Genomic DNA, 15817 nt, shown 5'->3' on the forward strand with positions numbered 1-15817 from the left:
TCAGATCAATTTTTATACACTTTATAGGTGGTAGCATAGACAACATTTAAGCGATAATCCATTTCACGCCATACATTCCGAAGTATACGTGGAGTAACGGACACAAAAGCATTATAAATGCGCACTTCGAGTTCTGGAATCTGCTCAAAGGAATGACTCTCCCAGTCTATGCGTGGAAAGCTGATGAAGTCACCTCCCCCGCCCCATGCTATTGCAATGGGACAGGCTGGGGTTAATTCAACTTGCCGTGTGTAGATTCAGAGAGTCATGCGATCAAAACTGATGCCAAAGACAAGGATTATTCTAAATGTCTTGTCGGAAAATTACTTGGAGCAAGTGGAGAACCAACCCGTGAAGGTAACAGACTACTTAGCAACAAACAGACTTGAATTTATCGAATAAATTAACGTAGTCTAAGGTATCAGTGATAGCAACTAAGCAACTATGACTACGGGCTTTACAACGAATGTTAAGAAAAGTAGTAAGATATTTTTCTTAGTAAGAGCGACAGGACACAAATTGCAGAGTATCTGTATAGTCAGCTTCCTTCATGAGAAAGAAGATGTGGAGCACAAATGAAAAAATTCAAAGACATCGTTCAACACGCCTTAGAGAAGTATTTTCCGAGCAACGTCCTAAGGAGTGAGAAAGATCCACCGTGGTTTAATAGCAGTGTTAGAAAACTGCTTCGTAAACAATGAGAGCTTCGTCTCAAAGAGTAGTCAAAGCATAGCTGACAAACAAAAACTGAACGAAACGAAATTCAGCGTAAGGAGAGCAATGAGAGAGGCATTCAGTAACTTTAAAAGTAAAACTTTGCCAACTGATCTCAATAAAAACTCTAAGAGCTTTTGGTCTTGCGTAAAATCAGTAAGCGATTAGAAATCATCTGTTCATTCACTCAGACCAGGCATTGAAACGGAAGGTAACAGAGAAATCGGATGTATTGAATTCGGTCTTCCGAAGTTGTTTGACCGCGCAAGATCTTAGTACTGTACCCCCTTTCAGTCATCGTACAAACGTCGAAATGACACTTATTGAGATAACCGATCGCGGAATAGATAAGCAATTACAATCGCTTAGTAGTAGAAAGGCACCAGGACCAAATGAGATACCTATAAGATTCTACAAATAATACGGAATAGAACTTGCTCCCCTTCTAGCAGCCGTTTATCGTAGATCGCTGGAACGACGAAGGGTCCCTAGAGACGGAAAAAAGCGCTGGTCATTCCAGTTTTCAAGAAGGGCCGTAGGACAGATGCACGCATATCGTTGATTTCAACCTGTTATAAAATTATGGAGCGTGTTTTATGCTAAAGAATTTTAAAAATGAACATAGATTCCGCAGACACAGAACTTACAAATCCCAACTTGCTCTTTTCCTACATGAGATCCGTACTGCTTGTAGACAACGGCGCTCGGGTTGGTGCCGTGTTCCTTGACTTCGGGAAGGCATTTAACACCGTCCTGCACTACCATTTATTGTTAGTGAAAAAAATAAGAGCTTATCGAGTATCTGAGCAGATTTGCTATTGGTTTCCAAACTTCCTTGCAGACAGAATTCAACACGTCGCTCTCAGCGGAACAAGTCGACAGATGTAAAGGTAATTTCCGGAATACCCCAAGGAAGTGTGATAGGACGCTACTGTTCACAATGTATACAGGGTGGTCCATTGATAGTGACCTGGCCAAATATCTCACGAAATAAGCATCAAACGAAAAAACTACAAAGAACCAAACTCGTCTAGCTTGAAGGGGGAAACCCGATGGCGCTATGGTTGGCCCGCTAGACGGCGCTGCCATAGGTCAAACCGATTCAAGTGCGTTTTTTTAAATATGAACCCCCATTTTTATTACATATTCGTGTAGTACGTAAAGAAATATGAATGTTTTAGTTGGACCACTTTTCTCGCTTTGTGATACATGGCGCTGTAATAGTCACAAACGTATAAGTACGTGGTATCACGTAACATTCCGCCATTGTGGACGGTATCTGCTTCGTGATACATTACCCGTGTTAAAATGGACCGTTTACCAATTGCGGAAAAGGTCGATATCGTGTTGATGTATGGCTATTTTGATCAAAATGCCCAACGGGCGTGTGCTATGTATGCTGCTCGGTATCCTGGACGACATCATCCAAGTATCCGGACCGTTCGCCGGATAGTTACGTTATTTAAGGAAGCAGGAAGTGTTCAGCCATATGTGAAACGTCAACCACGACCTGCAACAAATGATGATACCCAAGTAGGTGTTTTAGCTGCTGTCGGGGCTAATCCGCACATCAGTAGCAGACAAATTGCGCGAGAATCGGGAATCTCAAAAACGTCGGTGTTGAGAATGATACAACATCGATTGCACCCGTACCATATATCTATGCACCGGGAATTGCATGGCGACGATTTTGAACGTCGTGTACAGTTCTGTCACTGGGCACAAGAGAAATTACGGGACGATGGCAGATTTTTTGCACGTGTTCTATTTAGCGACGAAGCGTCATTCACCAACAGCGGTAACGTAAACCGGAATAATATGCGCTATTGGGCAACGGAAAATCCACGATGGCTGCGAAAAGTGGAACATCAGCGACCTTGGCGGGTTAATGTATGATGCGGCATTATGGGAGGAAGGATAATTGGCCCCCAATTTAATGATGGCAATCTAAATAGTGTAATGTATGCTGATTTCCTACGTAATGTTCTACCGATGTTACTACGAGATGTTTCACTGTATGACAGAATGGCGATGTACTTCCAACATGATGGATGTCCGGCGCATAGCTCACGTGCGGTTGAAGCGGTATTGAACAGCATATTTCATGACAGGTGGACTGGTCGTCGAAGCACCATACCATGGCCCGCACGTTCACCGGATCTGACGTCCCCGGATTTCATTCTGTGGGGAAAGTTGAAGGATATTTGCTATCGTAATCCACCGAGAACGCCTGACAACATGCGTCAGCGCATTGTCAGTCCATGTGCGAACATTACGGAAGGCGAACTACTCGCTGTTGAGAGGAATGTCGTTACACGTACTGCCAAATGCATTGAGGTTGACGGACATCATTTTGAGCATTTATTGCATTAATGTGGTATTTACAGGTAATCAAGCTGTAACAGCATGCGTTCTCAGAAATGATAAGTTCACAAAGGTACACGTATCACATTGGAACAACCGAAATAAAATGTTGAAACGTACCTACATTCTGTCCTTAAATTTAAAAAACCTACTTGTTACCAATGTTCGTCTAAAATTGTGAGCCATATGTTTGTGACTATTACAGTGTCATCTATCACAAAGCGAAAAAAGTGGTCCAACTAAAACATTCATATTTCTTTAAGTATTACACGAATATGTAATAAAAATGGGGGTTCCTATTAAAAAAAAATGCAGTTGATATCCGTTTGACCTATGGAAGCGCCATCTAGCGGGCCAACCATAGCGCCATCTGGTTTCCCTCTTCAAGCTAGACAAGTTTCGTTCTTTGTAGTTTTTTTGTTTGACGCTTATTTCGTGAAATATTTAGCCTGGTCACAATCAATTGACCACCTTGTATAAATGATCTAACAAAGTAGCAAAACCCAAAGACAATATCGATTTGCAGAATGACCTGCAGGACTGATGAATTGCGCAGGCTCTGGCAGTTGACCTTGAACGTAAATAAATGTAATATATTACGCATACATAGGAAAGAAAAGCCACCAGTGTACAACTACAGTGTTGATGTTAAACTTTTGGAAACAGTATCTACAATATCCAGAGTGATCTTAAGTCGAATGACGACATGAAACAAATAGTTGGAAAAGCAGATGCCAGACTGAGATTCGTAAGATGAATCTTAAAGAATGTAAATCATTCACAATTGAAATGGGTTCTTAAGGAAATGTACATCATCCACAGTGGAAATGGGTTATAAGGCGCTTGCTCGACACTTATTGAGTATTGTTCAGCAATATGGGATACTTACGAGGACTAATAGAAGTAACAGGGAAGTTGCAAGGAAGAGCAGCGTGGTTCTTCACGGCATACATTGACAGACGTTACAAAAAAGGCGTTGTGCGTCACAGAGAGGTCTACCACTGAAATTCAGAGAGAGCACTTCTTCCCACATACATTTCGCGAAATGACCACAACGAGAAAACTCGAGAAATTAGAGCCAATACACGGGCTTACTGACAATCATCCTTCCCACACCATTCGCGAGTGAAACAGGAAAAGGGGTATCAGATAGTGGTAACAGAAGTACCCTCTGCCACACACCGTTAGGTGGCTTGCGGAGTATTATGTAGATGTGGAATTGCGTCCGGCAAAGGAGATATGTAATCTCTTTCGCAACTACAGTGATTTTGGAAGTCTACATTTTACATAACTCTTCTCAGTGATTCGCTATGCTTTTAGGAGTTACAGCATTTTGCATACGCTATATTTACACTGCTGGCCATTAAAATTGCTACACCAAGAAGAAATGAAGATGATAAACGGGTATTCTTTAGACAAACATATTATACTAGAACTGACATGTGATTACATTTTCACGCAATTTGGTTGCATAGATCCTGAGAAATCGTACCCAGAACAACCACCTCTGGCCATAATAACGGCCTTGATGCGCCAGGGCATTGAGCCAAACAGAGCTTGGATGGCGTGTACAGGTACAGCTGCCCACACAGCTGCAACACGACACCACAGTTCATCAAGAGTAGTGACTGGCGTATTGTGACGAGCCAGTTGCTCGGCCACCATTGACCAGACGTTTTCAATTGGTGAGAGATCTGGAGAATGTGCTGGCCAGGGCAGCAGTCGAACATTTAGGCCAGTACAGGACCTGCAACATGCGGTCGTCCATTATCCTGCTGAAATGTAGGGTTTCGCAGGGATCGAATGAAGGTAGAGCCACGGGCCGTAACACATTTGAAATGTAAAGGCCATTGTTCAAAGTGCCGTCAATGCGAACAAGAGGTGACCGAGACGTGTAACCAATGGCACCCCATACCATCACGCCGGGTGATACGCCAGTATGGTGACGACGAGCACACACTTCCAATGTGCGTTCACCGCGATGTCGCCAAACACGGATGCGACCATCATGATGCTGTAAAGAGAACCTAGATTCATCCGAAAACATGACGTTTTGCCATTCGTGCACCCAGGTTCGTCGTTGAGTACACCATCGCAGGCGCTCCTGTCTGTGATGCAGCGTCAAGGGTAACCGCAGCCATGGTCTCCGAGCTGATAGTCCATGCTGCTGCAAACGTCGTCGAATTGTTCGTGCAGATGGTTGTTGTCTTGCAAACGTCCCCATCTGTTGACTCAGGGACCGAGACGTGGCTGCACGATCCGTTACAGCCATTCGGATAACATGCCTGTCATCTCGACTGGTAGTGATACGAGGCCGTTGGGATCCAACACGGCGTTCCGTATTACCCTCCTGAACCCACCGATTCCATGTTCTGCTAACAGTCATTGGATGTCGACCAAGGCGAGCAGCAATGTCGCGATACGATAAACCGCAATCGCGATAGGCTGCAATCCGACCTTTGTGAAAGTCGGAAACGTGATGGTACGCATTTCTACTCCTTACACGAGGCATCACGACAACATTTCACCAGGCAACGGCGATCAGCTGCTGTTTGTGTATGAGAAATCGGTTGGAAACTTTCCTCATGTCAGCACGTTGTAGGTGTCGCCACAGGCGCCAACCTTGCGTGAATGCTCTGAAAAGCTAATCATTTGCATATCACAGCATCTTCTTCCTGTCGGTTAAATTTCGCGTCTGTAGCACGTCATATTCGTGGTGTAGCAATTTTAATGGCCAGTAGTGTACATCTTGCATCACTTCTGCACCAAAATATCGAGAGTCACATGTTGACTTCCGCTTAAAATTCGAAATAAAAAGCTCTGTCTACCATCTCATCAACAACGGATGGGAAAAGATGCTCATAGGCAAACGGAGTATCTTTACAGGCTCAATAAACAAGTAATTAATACACTGTTGACAAAAGTCATGGATAGTGACATGTACAGATACAGATGGCGATGGTATAGCGTGTATAAGATATAAAATGGCAGTGCTGTCATCTGTACTCAGCTGATTTGTGTGAAAACGTTTCCGATGTGTCTAGGACCACACGATGGTTATTAACAGTCACTGAACGAGGAGCGATAGTTGGAGGTAAACGAGTGGGACATTCCATTTCGGAAGTCGTTAGGGGATCCAGTCTCAAGAGTGTGCCGAGAATACCGAATTTCAGGCATTATGTCTCACGACAGACAACGCAGTGGCCGACGGCCTCCACTTAACGACTGAGAAGAGCGGTGTTTGCGTAGGGATTATCACTGCTCAAGGCATACAACACTGTGTGAAATAACGGGAGAAATCAATGTGGGATGTACAACGAACGTACCCGTTAGATAGAGCGGCGAAATTTGGCATTAATTGGCTGTGCCAGCAGACGATCGACCAGAGTTCCTCCGCTAACAGCAAAACATCTCCTGCATCGCCTCTCCTGTGTTCGTAACCATATCGGTTAGACCCCAGACACTGAAGAACGTGGCCTGCTCAGATGAGTTCCGTTTTCAGTTGGTAAGGGCTGGTGGCAGCGTTCGAGTACGGCGCAAACCCCACGAAGCCATGGAACCAAGTTGTTAACGGGCCACTATGCAAGCTGGTGGTGGTCCGTAACGGTGTGGGTGGTTTTACATGGAATGGGCTGGGTTCTTTGATACAACTGATCCTATCTTTGACTGGATAAGGTTATGCTCAGCTACTTGGAGGCTATTTGCAGCAAAAAACGACACAATTTTTATGGATGACAATGCGCCGTGTCACCGGGCTACTGCTGTTTGAGACTGGTTTAAACAACACTCTGGACAGTTCGAGTGAATGATTTGGACATCCGCAATGGCCGACATGTATATCACCAAATATTTATGGGACATACATAGGACGTCAGTTCGTGCACAAAATCCTGCACCACGAACACTTTCGCAATTATTAGCGTCTACGGAGGCAGCATGGCTCAATATTTCTGCTGCGAACTGACAACGATGTGTTGAGTTGATGCCACGTCGAGTTGCTGCAGTGCGCCGGACAAAAGGAGGTCCGCTACGATACTAGGAGGTTTCCCATGGCTTACGTCATCTCAGTGTACAATCGAGTAATTAAAAATACACTACTGGCCATTAAAATTGCTACACCACGAAGATAACTTGCTACAGACGCGAAATTTAATCGACAGGAAGAAGATGCTGTGATATGCAAATGATTAGCTTTTCAGAGCATTCACGCAAGGTTGGCGCCTGTGGCGACACCTACAACGTGCTGACATGAGGAAAGTTTCCAACCGATTTCTCATACACGAACAGCAGCTGATCGGCATTGCCTGGTGAAATGTTTTCGTGATGCCTCGTGTAAGGAGGAGAAATGGGTACCATCACGTTTCCGACATTGATAAAGGTCGGATTGTAGCCTATCGCGATTGCGGTTTATCGTATCGCGACATTGCTGCTCGCCTTGGTCAAGATCCAATGACTGTTAGCAGAATATGGAATAGGTGGGTTCAGGAGGGTAATACGGAACGCCGTGCTGGATGCCAACGGCCTCGTATCACTAGCAGTCGAGATGACAGGCATCTTACCCGCATGGCTGTAACGTATCGTGCAGCCACGTCTCGATCCCTGAGTCAACAGATGGGGACGTTTGCAAGACAACAACCATCTGCACGAACAGTTCGACGACGTTTGCAGTAGCGTGAACTATCAGCTCCGAGATCGTGGCTGCGGTTACCCTTGACGCTGCATCACAGACAGGAGCGCCTGCGATGGTGTGCTCAACGACGAACCTGGGTGCACGAGTGGCAGAACGTCATTTTTTCGGGCGAATCCAGGTTTTGTGTACAGCATCACGATGGTCGCATCCGTGTTTGGCGACATCGTAGTGAATGCACATTGGAAGCGTCTATTCGTCATCGCCATACTGGCGTATCACCCGGCGTGATGGTATGGCGTGCCGTTGGTTACACGTCTCGGTCACCTCTTCTTCGCATTGACGTCGCTTTGAACGGTGGACGTTACATTTCAAATGTGTTACGACCCGTGGCTCTACCTTCATTCGATCCCTGCGAAACCCTACATTTCAGCATTATAATGCACGACCGCATGTTGCAGGTCCTGTACGGGCCTTTCTGGATACAGAAAATGTTCGACTGCTGCCCAGGCCAGCACATTCTCCAGATGTCACGCCAGTCACTACACTTAATGAACTGTAGAATCGTGTTGAAGCTGCATGCGCAGCTGTACCTGTACACGCCATCCAAGCTCTGTTTGACTCAATGCCCAGGCGTATCAAGGCTGTTATTACGGCCATAGGTGGTTGTTCTGGGTACTGATTTCTCAGGATCTATGCACCCAAATTGCGTGAAAATGTAATCACTTGTCAGTTCTTGTACAATATATTTCTCCAATGAATACCCGTTTATCATCTGCATTTCTTCTTGGTGTTGCAATTTTAATGGCCAGTAGTGTAGATTGCCCATGGATTGGGAGTGTGGGAGCCGGCGGCGGGCGTCGAGCTGCGGCGCACTTTGCCCCCTCCCCCCTCCCCCCTCAGTACAGCAGAGTAATTGCGAGCATTGTGGGCTAATTAGTGGCCGTCGCGGCCTTCCGTCCGCCAATTACGGCAACGGCGGGCAGCGGCCAGCGGCCGCACGTGCTGGCCAGAGTCCACAGCCGGCCAATGGTCGGCGGGAGGCGCCTTTCCGGGAATCGCTGCGGTGACTCGGCCCCAGACGACCACCCCGGCGTGGCCGGATGCAGACTAGCGCGCCGTCACTTTTAGGCGGTTTCCCACGCTCATACACAGCCAGTACTGGACCCGATATCTCCCGCTCACTCGAGCACCGTCTGTCTCTCCCACATTCACTATCAACAGCTAGCATAGGTGGCTCATGTAGAATGTGACACAAGAAGAGCAGGAGATTCAGTCAGGAGTGATAGTGAAAATTCCAAAAAGGTGGCGTAAGTACTCATTTGTACCAAACAAAATACATTCTATGACAAAAAAAAGCGAGGTACCACGAATGAATTACCCAAACGCGACGAAAATCGGTAGATCTGATGTACAGGGTGACGGTTATTGAACTATATGAAATAAAATCGTCATAATTTCTGAACGGCTTGCGTTAGGACGTTCAAACTGCAAGGTTGGCCGCAAGGCATGATGGGAATTAATACGTCCATGCACACGCGTCTTGTCGGCCACTTGCACGTGAACTTCTAGTATCAGCCGCACGCAGATGACGTCAACAGTTTATGGGCCTGAAGATGACGTTGTTACAACGTTGAAACTAGTTGCCAAAATAAAATCGACCCTTAAAATACAGCTGGAGGAATTTCTTCATTTTTAAGATACCTTTATATCAGCTTATGTCCCACGGTCCTCCGTTTCAACTATGGATGTACGAAGGTTGCACGTGAAAATGTCACGGTACACGCGCATGAGCGTATAGCGCTTTTGAAGGCCTACTATGTGAGAAATAGCAGCCTAACTGCGGTCAAAGAAAGTTTGCGAACGGGTAGTGTTTGTGATGACAGTGTTGGCAATTCGGTCGTCCGAAAGGGTGAAAACGACTGAAAACATCGAGAAGACACGCACTGTGTTTGAAACCCGCCCCAGAAAATCGACCAGACGAGCTGTAGAACAAGTGGGAGTAAACCAAGAGACACTGTGACAAATTGTTGTTGAATACCTGCAACTTTTCCAATTAAAAATTCAAAACCATCAGCCATTAAGCCCAAGAGCCATGGAGCAGCGGTTGTGTTTCGCCGCCGGCCGCGGTGGTCTAGCGGTTCTAGGCGCTCAGTCCGGAACCGCGCGACTGCTACGGTCGCAGGTTCGAATCCTGCCACGGGCATGGATGTGTGTGATGTCCTTAGGTTAGTTAGGTTTAAGTAGTTCTAAGTTCTAGGGGACTGATGACCACAGATGTTAAGTCCCATAGTGCTCAGAGCCATTTGAACCATTTTTTTTTTTTGTGTTTCGCCAACACTATTGACCACAGCACTGACGAACAAGACTTTGATGTGAATGTGGTTTGGTTTAGTGACGAAGCCCACTTTCATTTGAGTGGGTTCGTCAACAAGCCAAACTGGCGCATTTGGGGGACTGAGAATCCGCGTTTCGCGATCGAGAAGTCTCTTCACCCTCAATGGGTGACTGTGTGGTGTGCATTGTCAAAATGGTTCAAATGGCTCTGAGCACTATGGGACTTAACTTCTCAGGTCTTCAGTCCCCTAGAACTTAGAACTACTTAAACCTAACTAACCTAAGGACATTACACACAGCCATGCCCGAGGAAGGTTTCGAACCTGTTACCGTAGCGGTCGCGCGGCTCCTGACTTTAGCGCCTAGAACCGCTCGGTCACCCCGGCCGGCGTGCATTGTCCAGTCACGAAATATTCGGTGCGAAATTCCTTGATGGCACGGTGACTACCGAATGGTACGTGACGGTTTTAGAAGATGACTTCATCCCCATTATCCAAAGTGACTCTTATATCGACAAGATGTGGTTCATGCGCGATGGAGCTCGAGCCCATCGAAGCAGGAGAGTGTTTGATGTCCTGGAGGAGCACTTTGAAGATCGTATTCTGGTTCTAGGGTACCCAGAGGCCACTGGCATGGGCGTCGATTGGTCGCCATATTCTCCGGATCTGAACACATGCGACTCCTGTACATGGTGTACAGGAATAACCCCAAAACCATTTCTGTGCTGAAAACAGCTATTCAGGAGGTCATTGACGGTATCGATGTTCCGACACTTCAGAAGGTCATGCAGAATTTCGCTATTCGTCTTTGCCACATCATCGCCAATGATGGTTGGCAAATCTAAACTGTCACAACCTAAATCCAGATATCTGTAGTGACGTTTACATGTAGAATAAATTGTGTGCACGCCGTAGTTTGTGACTAATATATGTTATTTCATGTAGTTCAATAATTGTCGCTCTGTAAATGTACTGGTAAACAAATTATTACAAATTTAGAAGAAATGGATGATTTATTCAAGAGCAAGAGCTTCACAAATTGCCCAAGTCAATAACACGTTGATACAGGTCTGGCCATTATGCAAGCATTTATTCGGCTTGGCTTTGATTGATAGAGTTGTTGGATATCTCCCTGAGGAAAATCGTGCAAAATTCTGTCCAACTGACGCGTTAGATCGTCCAAATAACAAGTACGTTGGAGAGTCCTAGCCACGATGCTCCAAACGTTCTCACAGTGGAAGAGATCCGGCGACATTTCTGCCAAGCACGAAAACAAGTAGTATAAACTCTCGCCGTGTGCGGACGTGCATTATCCTGCTGAAGTGTAAGCCCAGGATGGCTTGCCATGAAAGGCAGCAAAACGGAGGGTAGAATATCGTCAATGTATGGGAAGAGTGTTTGATGCAGGGAGAAAACAACACACTGATGTGTGCACGTATTAAGGTATCACATATAAAATTATCTGCACTTATACCCGTTACAAACCGTATATAAATAAAACTACAGTGTCAAAACAGATTTGTATCCAAAAGTACCTACCGGGTTTCCGAATATGACTACGCGAAAGCTACAAGACACACAATAAATGGACACACATCAATCCCTCCATGTTTCGATTCGTAATACGTGCCGTGGCGTAGTTGCCGAGCTTCCCACTAGCGACAGGCTTGCCAGAACATGTAGAAAAAACATTCGCTCCCTGTTTCCCCACGTAATGAGTTCGCGGCTGCAGGCAGGCAACCCGATGCAAGATTTCCAAAGCAGGCTGCTTGCTGTTGCACTTCCCAGGAAAGCAGCAGCGACTTCAATGAACTGCACAAACCTATTAACGTTTGTCGCGTCACAAACGGTGCCCACATTGATTACCTGTAATGTAAGTTTAAAAAATTGTAGAGACGCTCTATCCACTGGCATGCTTCTATTTTCTGTCTGTCGTGTTTCATGCAGTCATCTTCTGGAAGCGCAGATATATTTATAATAACTATGTGTATTATACGAGTATGCATTTATTTACAAATATATGTATATATAAAGAAGAGTGTGTGTGTATTTGTTTGTAATTCGTACAGATCTACAGTTCTGTCCCGACCTTGATGAAATTGTACATACTTTACCTTCAAGACAAGAGGAAGATCACTGTCTACATAGGATTCTGTAATCTGACTTGACTCATATATATATGTAATACTTAAGTGGGAAATGTTGTTCCAGAACTCTCTAGTAGTTCTTGGCCGATTTACTTCAAATTTTTGCGTTCAGGTGAAACAATTAAGAAAATAAATGCCTAACGAATGAAATACAGCGCATTAACTAATTGTAATTTCTATCACGAGAATAAATTACAGCGATAATACTCGTCTTCGAGATTGTACCATCAGACGTCACTTAATTTCTGAACCAGCGAAAGCTAGAGAATTTGGCGTAAACAATATTTCAGACTTTTATTTATTGATTAGTTTCCGTTGTTACACATGACATATAACCTAGAAGATATTTAAGTTCGTGTTTGACATTTGTTTTCATTATTAAAATGCAGTGCCATACAGACGCAAAGGCAGGTTGTGGTAAAGTACCAACAAAAGTCACTAGATCGCGGACTAATGGAAAGATCGGACAGGGCTCGAAATTTCCCACAGCGTGACGTAAACTGTTCGAACAGTTCGTGTCGTGCTTAAATACAGTCCTACTTGAAAGACTGATAACTGAGCGGTACAACAGAAAACGAATTCTCCAAAAACACAATAAGATACTTCCCGCTAAATGTAACAACGGGTGATGAAACTAATCATCTTCTCGTTCAGGAAAAATTTGCTCGAAGAAATGAATTAAAAATGATAATAGAAAATCATTTTGTTCCTATCGAAGTTCAGCAGAAATATCGAGTTCAGTTTATCAAAGCTCGGATTATCGAAGCTCGGTTTATCAAATATTGATAACAAAGCACAACTCAACTTGCTCCGAAAGCACAAGTTTTAAAATCCTTTAAATCAGCTTTTATTATATGACGGTTATTTAGTGTGGACGTTACGAAGCGTGGGTGTTAGCTTGGATTACGAACTGTCAGCCTAGAACCTGGTTTTTATGAGTGTCACGGGTGAGGACGTGTTAATTCATTGCATTTCGTTGACACCCAGTGGTTCAAATATGCTCTTCGATTTAAACTGATTGCAGTTTCCCGTGCGACTTGCATTTGTTAAGAGTATCAAGGCACAGGGCCAATTACTCTGTGTGGCAGATATTAAACATTCCGGGCGACGCCGGGCACTACAGCTGGTATGGAATAAACTAATAGCTACCTGATGCAGACTAGCGCATATTTCTTTCACAACTTTTCGACACATTTTTATATTCGGTATCTTTCAGAAGTACCCGGTGGATATATTTAAAGTGCAGATACTCAAAGAGGACCAGTGTTTCAATCATCATACGGTAGTGAAACGTGGTAGATGAGCTGATGCGTCAATACGAATCCGATCTAGGCCAGGAATAAAAATTAAAAAAATCGTTTCTGTTTTGGCCTTCTGTTCAAATGGTTCAAATGGCTCTAAGAACTATGGGACTTAACATCTGAGGTTATCAGTCCCCTAGACTTAGAACTACTTAAACCTAACTAACCTAAGGACATCACACACATCCATGCCAGAGGCAAGATTCGAATCTGCGACCGTAGCAGCAGCGCGGTTCTGGACTAAAACGCCTAGAACCGCTCGGCCACAGAGGCCGGCCTTTTGGCCTTCGGGTGCAAATCTGACGCTGTGAATGAAAGAAAGACGTATAGAAATGTTTGCATAATGTAACGGTTAGGAACGGGACGTGGGCAGGAAAGGTCAAACAAGAGAGAAAAACATAATGTCGATTTTATTATTATAGAGTTCGTTCAATACAAGTGCCGGAGACGTCGACGAGATGCTGTACAGCGCCAGATTTACACTTGGTGGCCAAAATTGGAACTAATTTTTCCCAGCGTAAATCTTTTCCATATTAATGCATTAGCATATCTACCAAGTTTCATTGCCATACGATAATTACAGCACACACTGGAGTTGCTGCTTTTTAATTATAGCCACCCGGTACGCTTGCACACACCAAATCAATTAAGCTTTCGATTTATTCCGAGATTTCTCACACCTGGTCTCCGCGGTTTCTGTAAATATTCACAACCTGCCGGCTGCCCGTCGCGGGCGGGAGCGGTCTGTTTAACCGAGTCGGTGCCATAGCATATTATGCAGACCAGGGACTGACGCGCAGACTACCAGCTCCCTGTCTGGCCGCACCTTTAGCAATTGTTTTGGGACTGGAGTGGCTGCAGCGGCACGTGTACTGGTGTTGCAGGAGCGGCTGGAGGGCGTGCTGTACTACGCGCGGCCACCGGCCTCGCCCCGCGCTGTCGCCACGCGGTCGCTGTTCGACTACGACAGGGTAAGTACTGAACACCCACCAGTGCTGAGAGCCGAAGGCGGCGTAGGGACGCGGTCTGCTGAAGGTTGGACGCTGCCTGCTGTTGCAGAAGCTGGTGGCGTACCGCGATGTTCCGGCGGGCCGCTGCTACCTACATCGCCTGGGAGGCCGGCACCCCGTCGCACCCACAGATCCGGCGGACCGGTTTTTCTTCGTACCCCACTGGCAGCTCAGCAAGTGGCAGGTGAGCAGCCGGGCAACAGCCGCACTGGAAACTCGAGGGGTCGTCACAAAGTTCTAATCATCACCAGAACATCCGCCCCTAGCAGCTGAGTGGTCAGCACGACGGAATGTCATACCTAATGGACCGAGTTCGATTCCCTCCTGGGTCGGAGATTTTCCCCGCTCAGGGTCTGGTGTTGTCCTTATCATCATCATTTCATCCTCATCGACACGCAAGTCGCCGAAGTGGCGTCAACTCGAAAGACTTGTCGAAAGAGTTACTGAGCGTCTCTCTTGCAGAGTCTTCCACTGGAGTTTATCTCCCTGTAACGAAGCGCGCTGCTCTCCGTTGGATGTTCTCTGTCTCTTCTATCAACCCTATCTGGTACGGATCCCACACTGGTGAGCAGTATTCAAGCAGTGGGCGAAAAAGTCTACTGTAACCTACTTCCTTTGTTTTTGGATTGCATTTCCTTAGGATTCATCCAATGAATCTCAGTCTGTCATCTGCTATACTGACGATTGATTTTATATGGCCATTCCATTTTAAATCACTCCTAATGCCTACTCCCAGATAATTTATGGAATTAACTGCTTCCAGTTGCTGACCTGCTATATTGTAGCTAAATGATAAAGGATCTTTCTTTCTGTGTATTCGCAGCACATTACGCTTGTCTACATTGAGATTCAATTGCCATTCCCTGCACCATGCGTCAATACGTTGCAGATCCTCCTGCATTTCAGTACAATTTTCCATTGTTACAGCCTCTCGATATACTACAGCATCATCCGCAACTCGACGTGGGATGGAATCAACTAATCGCTGGAAGTCCCCTGCAGAAATACTGAGCGATACTGTCTCTGTAGCCGTCCATAATTACCGCTGCAGCATTTTATGCACGAGCTCACTTCCCGATTATATCCCAGAAATGTTCGATGGGATTCAAGTCCCGTGATCTGGGTGGCCCAATCATTAGCTAGGACTGTTCAGAATGTTCTTCGAATCAATTTCGAACAATTATCATCTACAAAAATTCGATGTTTGTTTGGGAACATGAAGTTAATGAATAGCTGCAAATAGCCTCCAAGTAACCGAACATAACCATTTCCAGCCAATGATCGATTCAATTGGACCAGAGGCCCAGTCCATTCAATG

At 45.4% G+C, this 15817-nt stretch overlaps 1 protein-coding gene across 1 annotated transcript in view; it reads left to right on the top strand.

The window, feature by feature from the left end:
• Positions 1 to 15817, top strand: part of LOC126188135 (collagen alpha-1(III) chain-like) — a 212571-nt gene that overhangs the window by 101540 nt on the left and 95214 nt on the right. Inside the window, exons 2-3 of the mRNA XM_049929626.1 lie at positions 14374 to 14460; positions 14549 to 14683. Coding sequence (XP_049785583.1) covers positions 14374 to 14460; positions 14549 to 14683 — 222 coding nt within the window. The remainder of the gene's footprint in view (positions 1 to 14373; positions 14461 to 14548; positions 14684 to 15817) is intronic.

This window comes from Schistocerca cancellata, chromosome 5, assembly GCF_023864275.1.
Source record: "Schistocerca cancellata isolate TAMUIC-IGC-003103 chromosome 5, iqSchCanc2.1, whole genome shotgun sequence".
Lineage (NCBI taxonomy): Eukaryota > Metazoa > Arthropoda > Insecta > Orthoptera > Acrididae > Schistocerca > Schistocerca cancellata.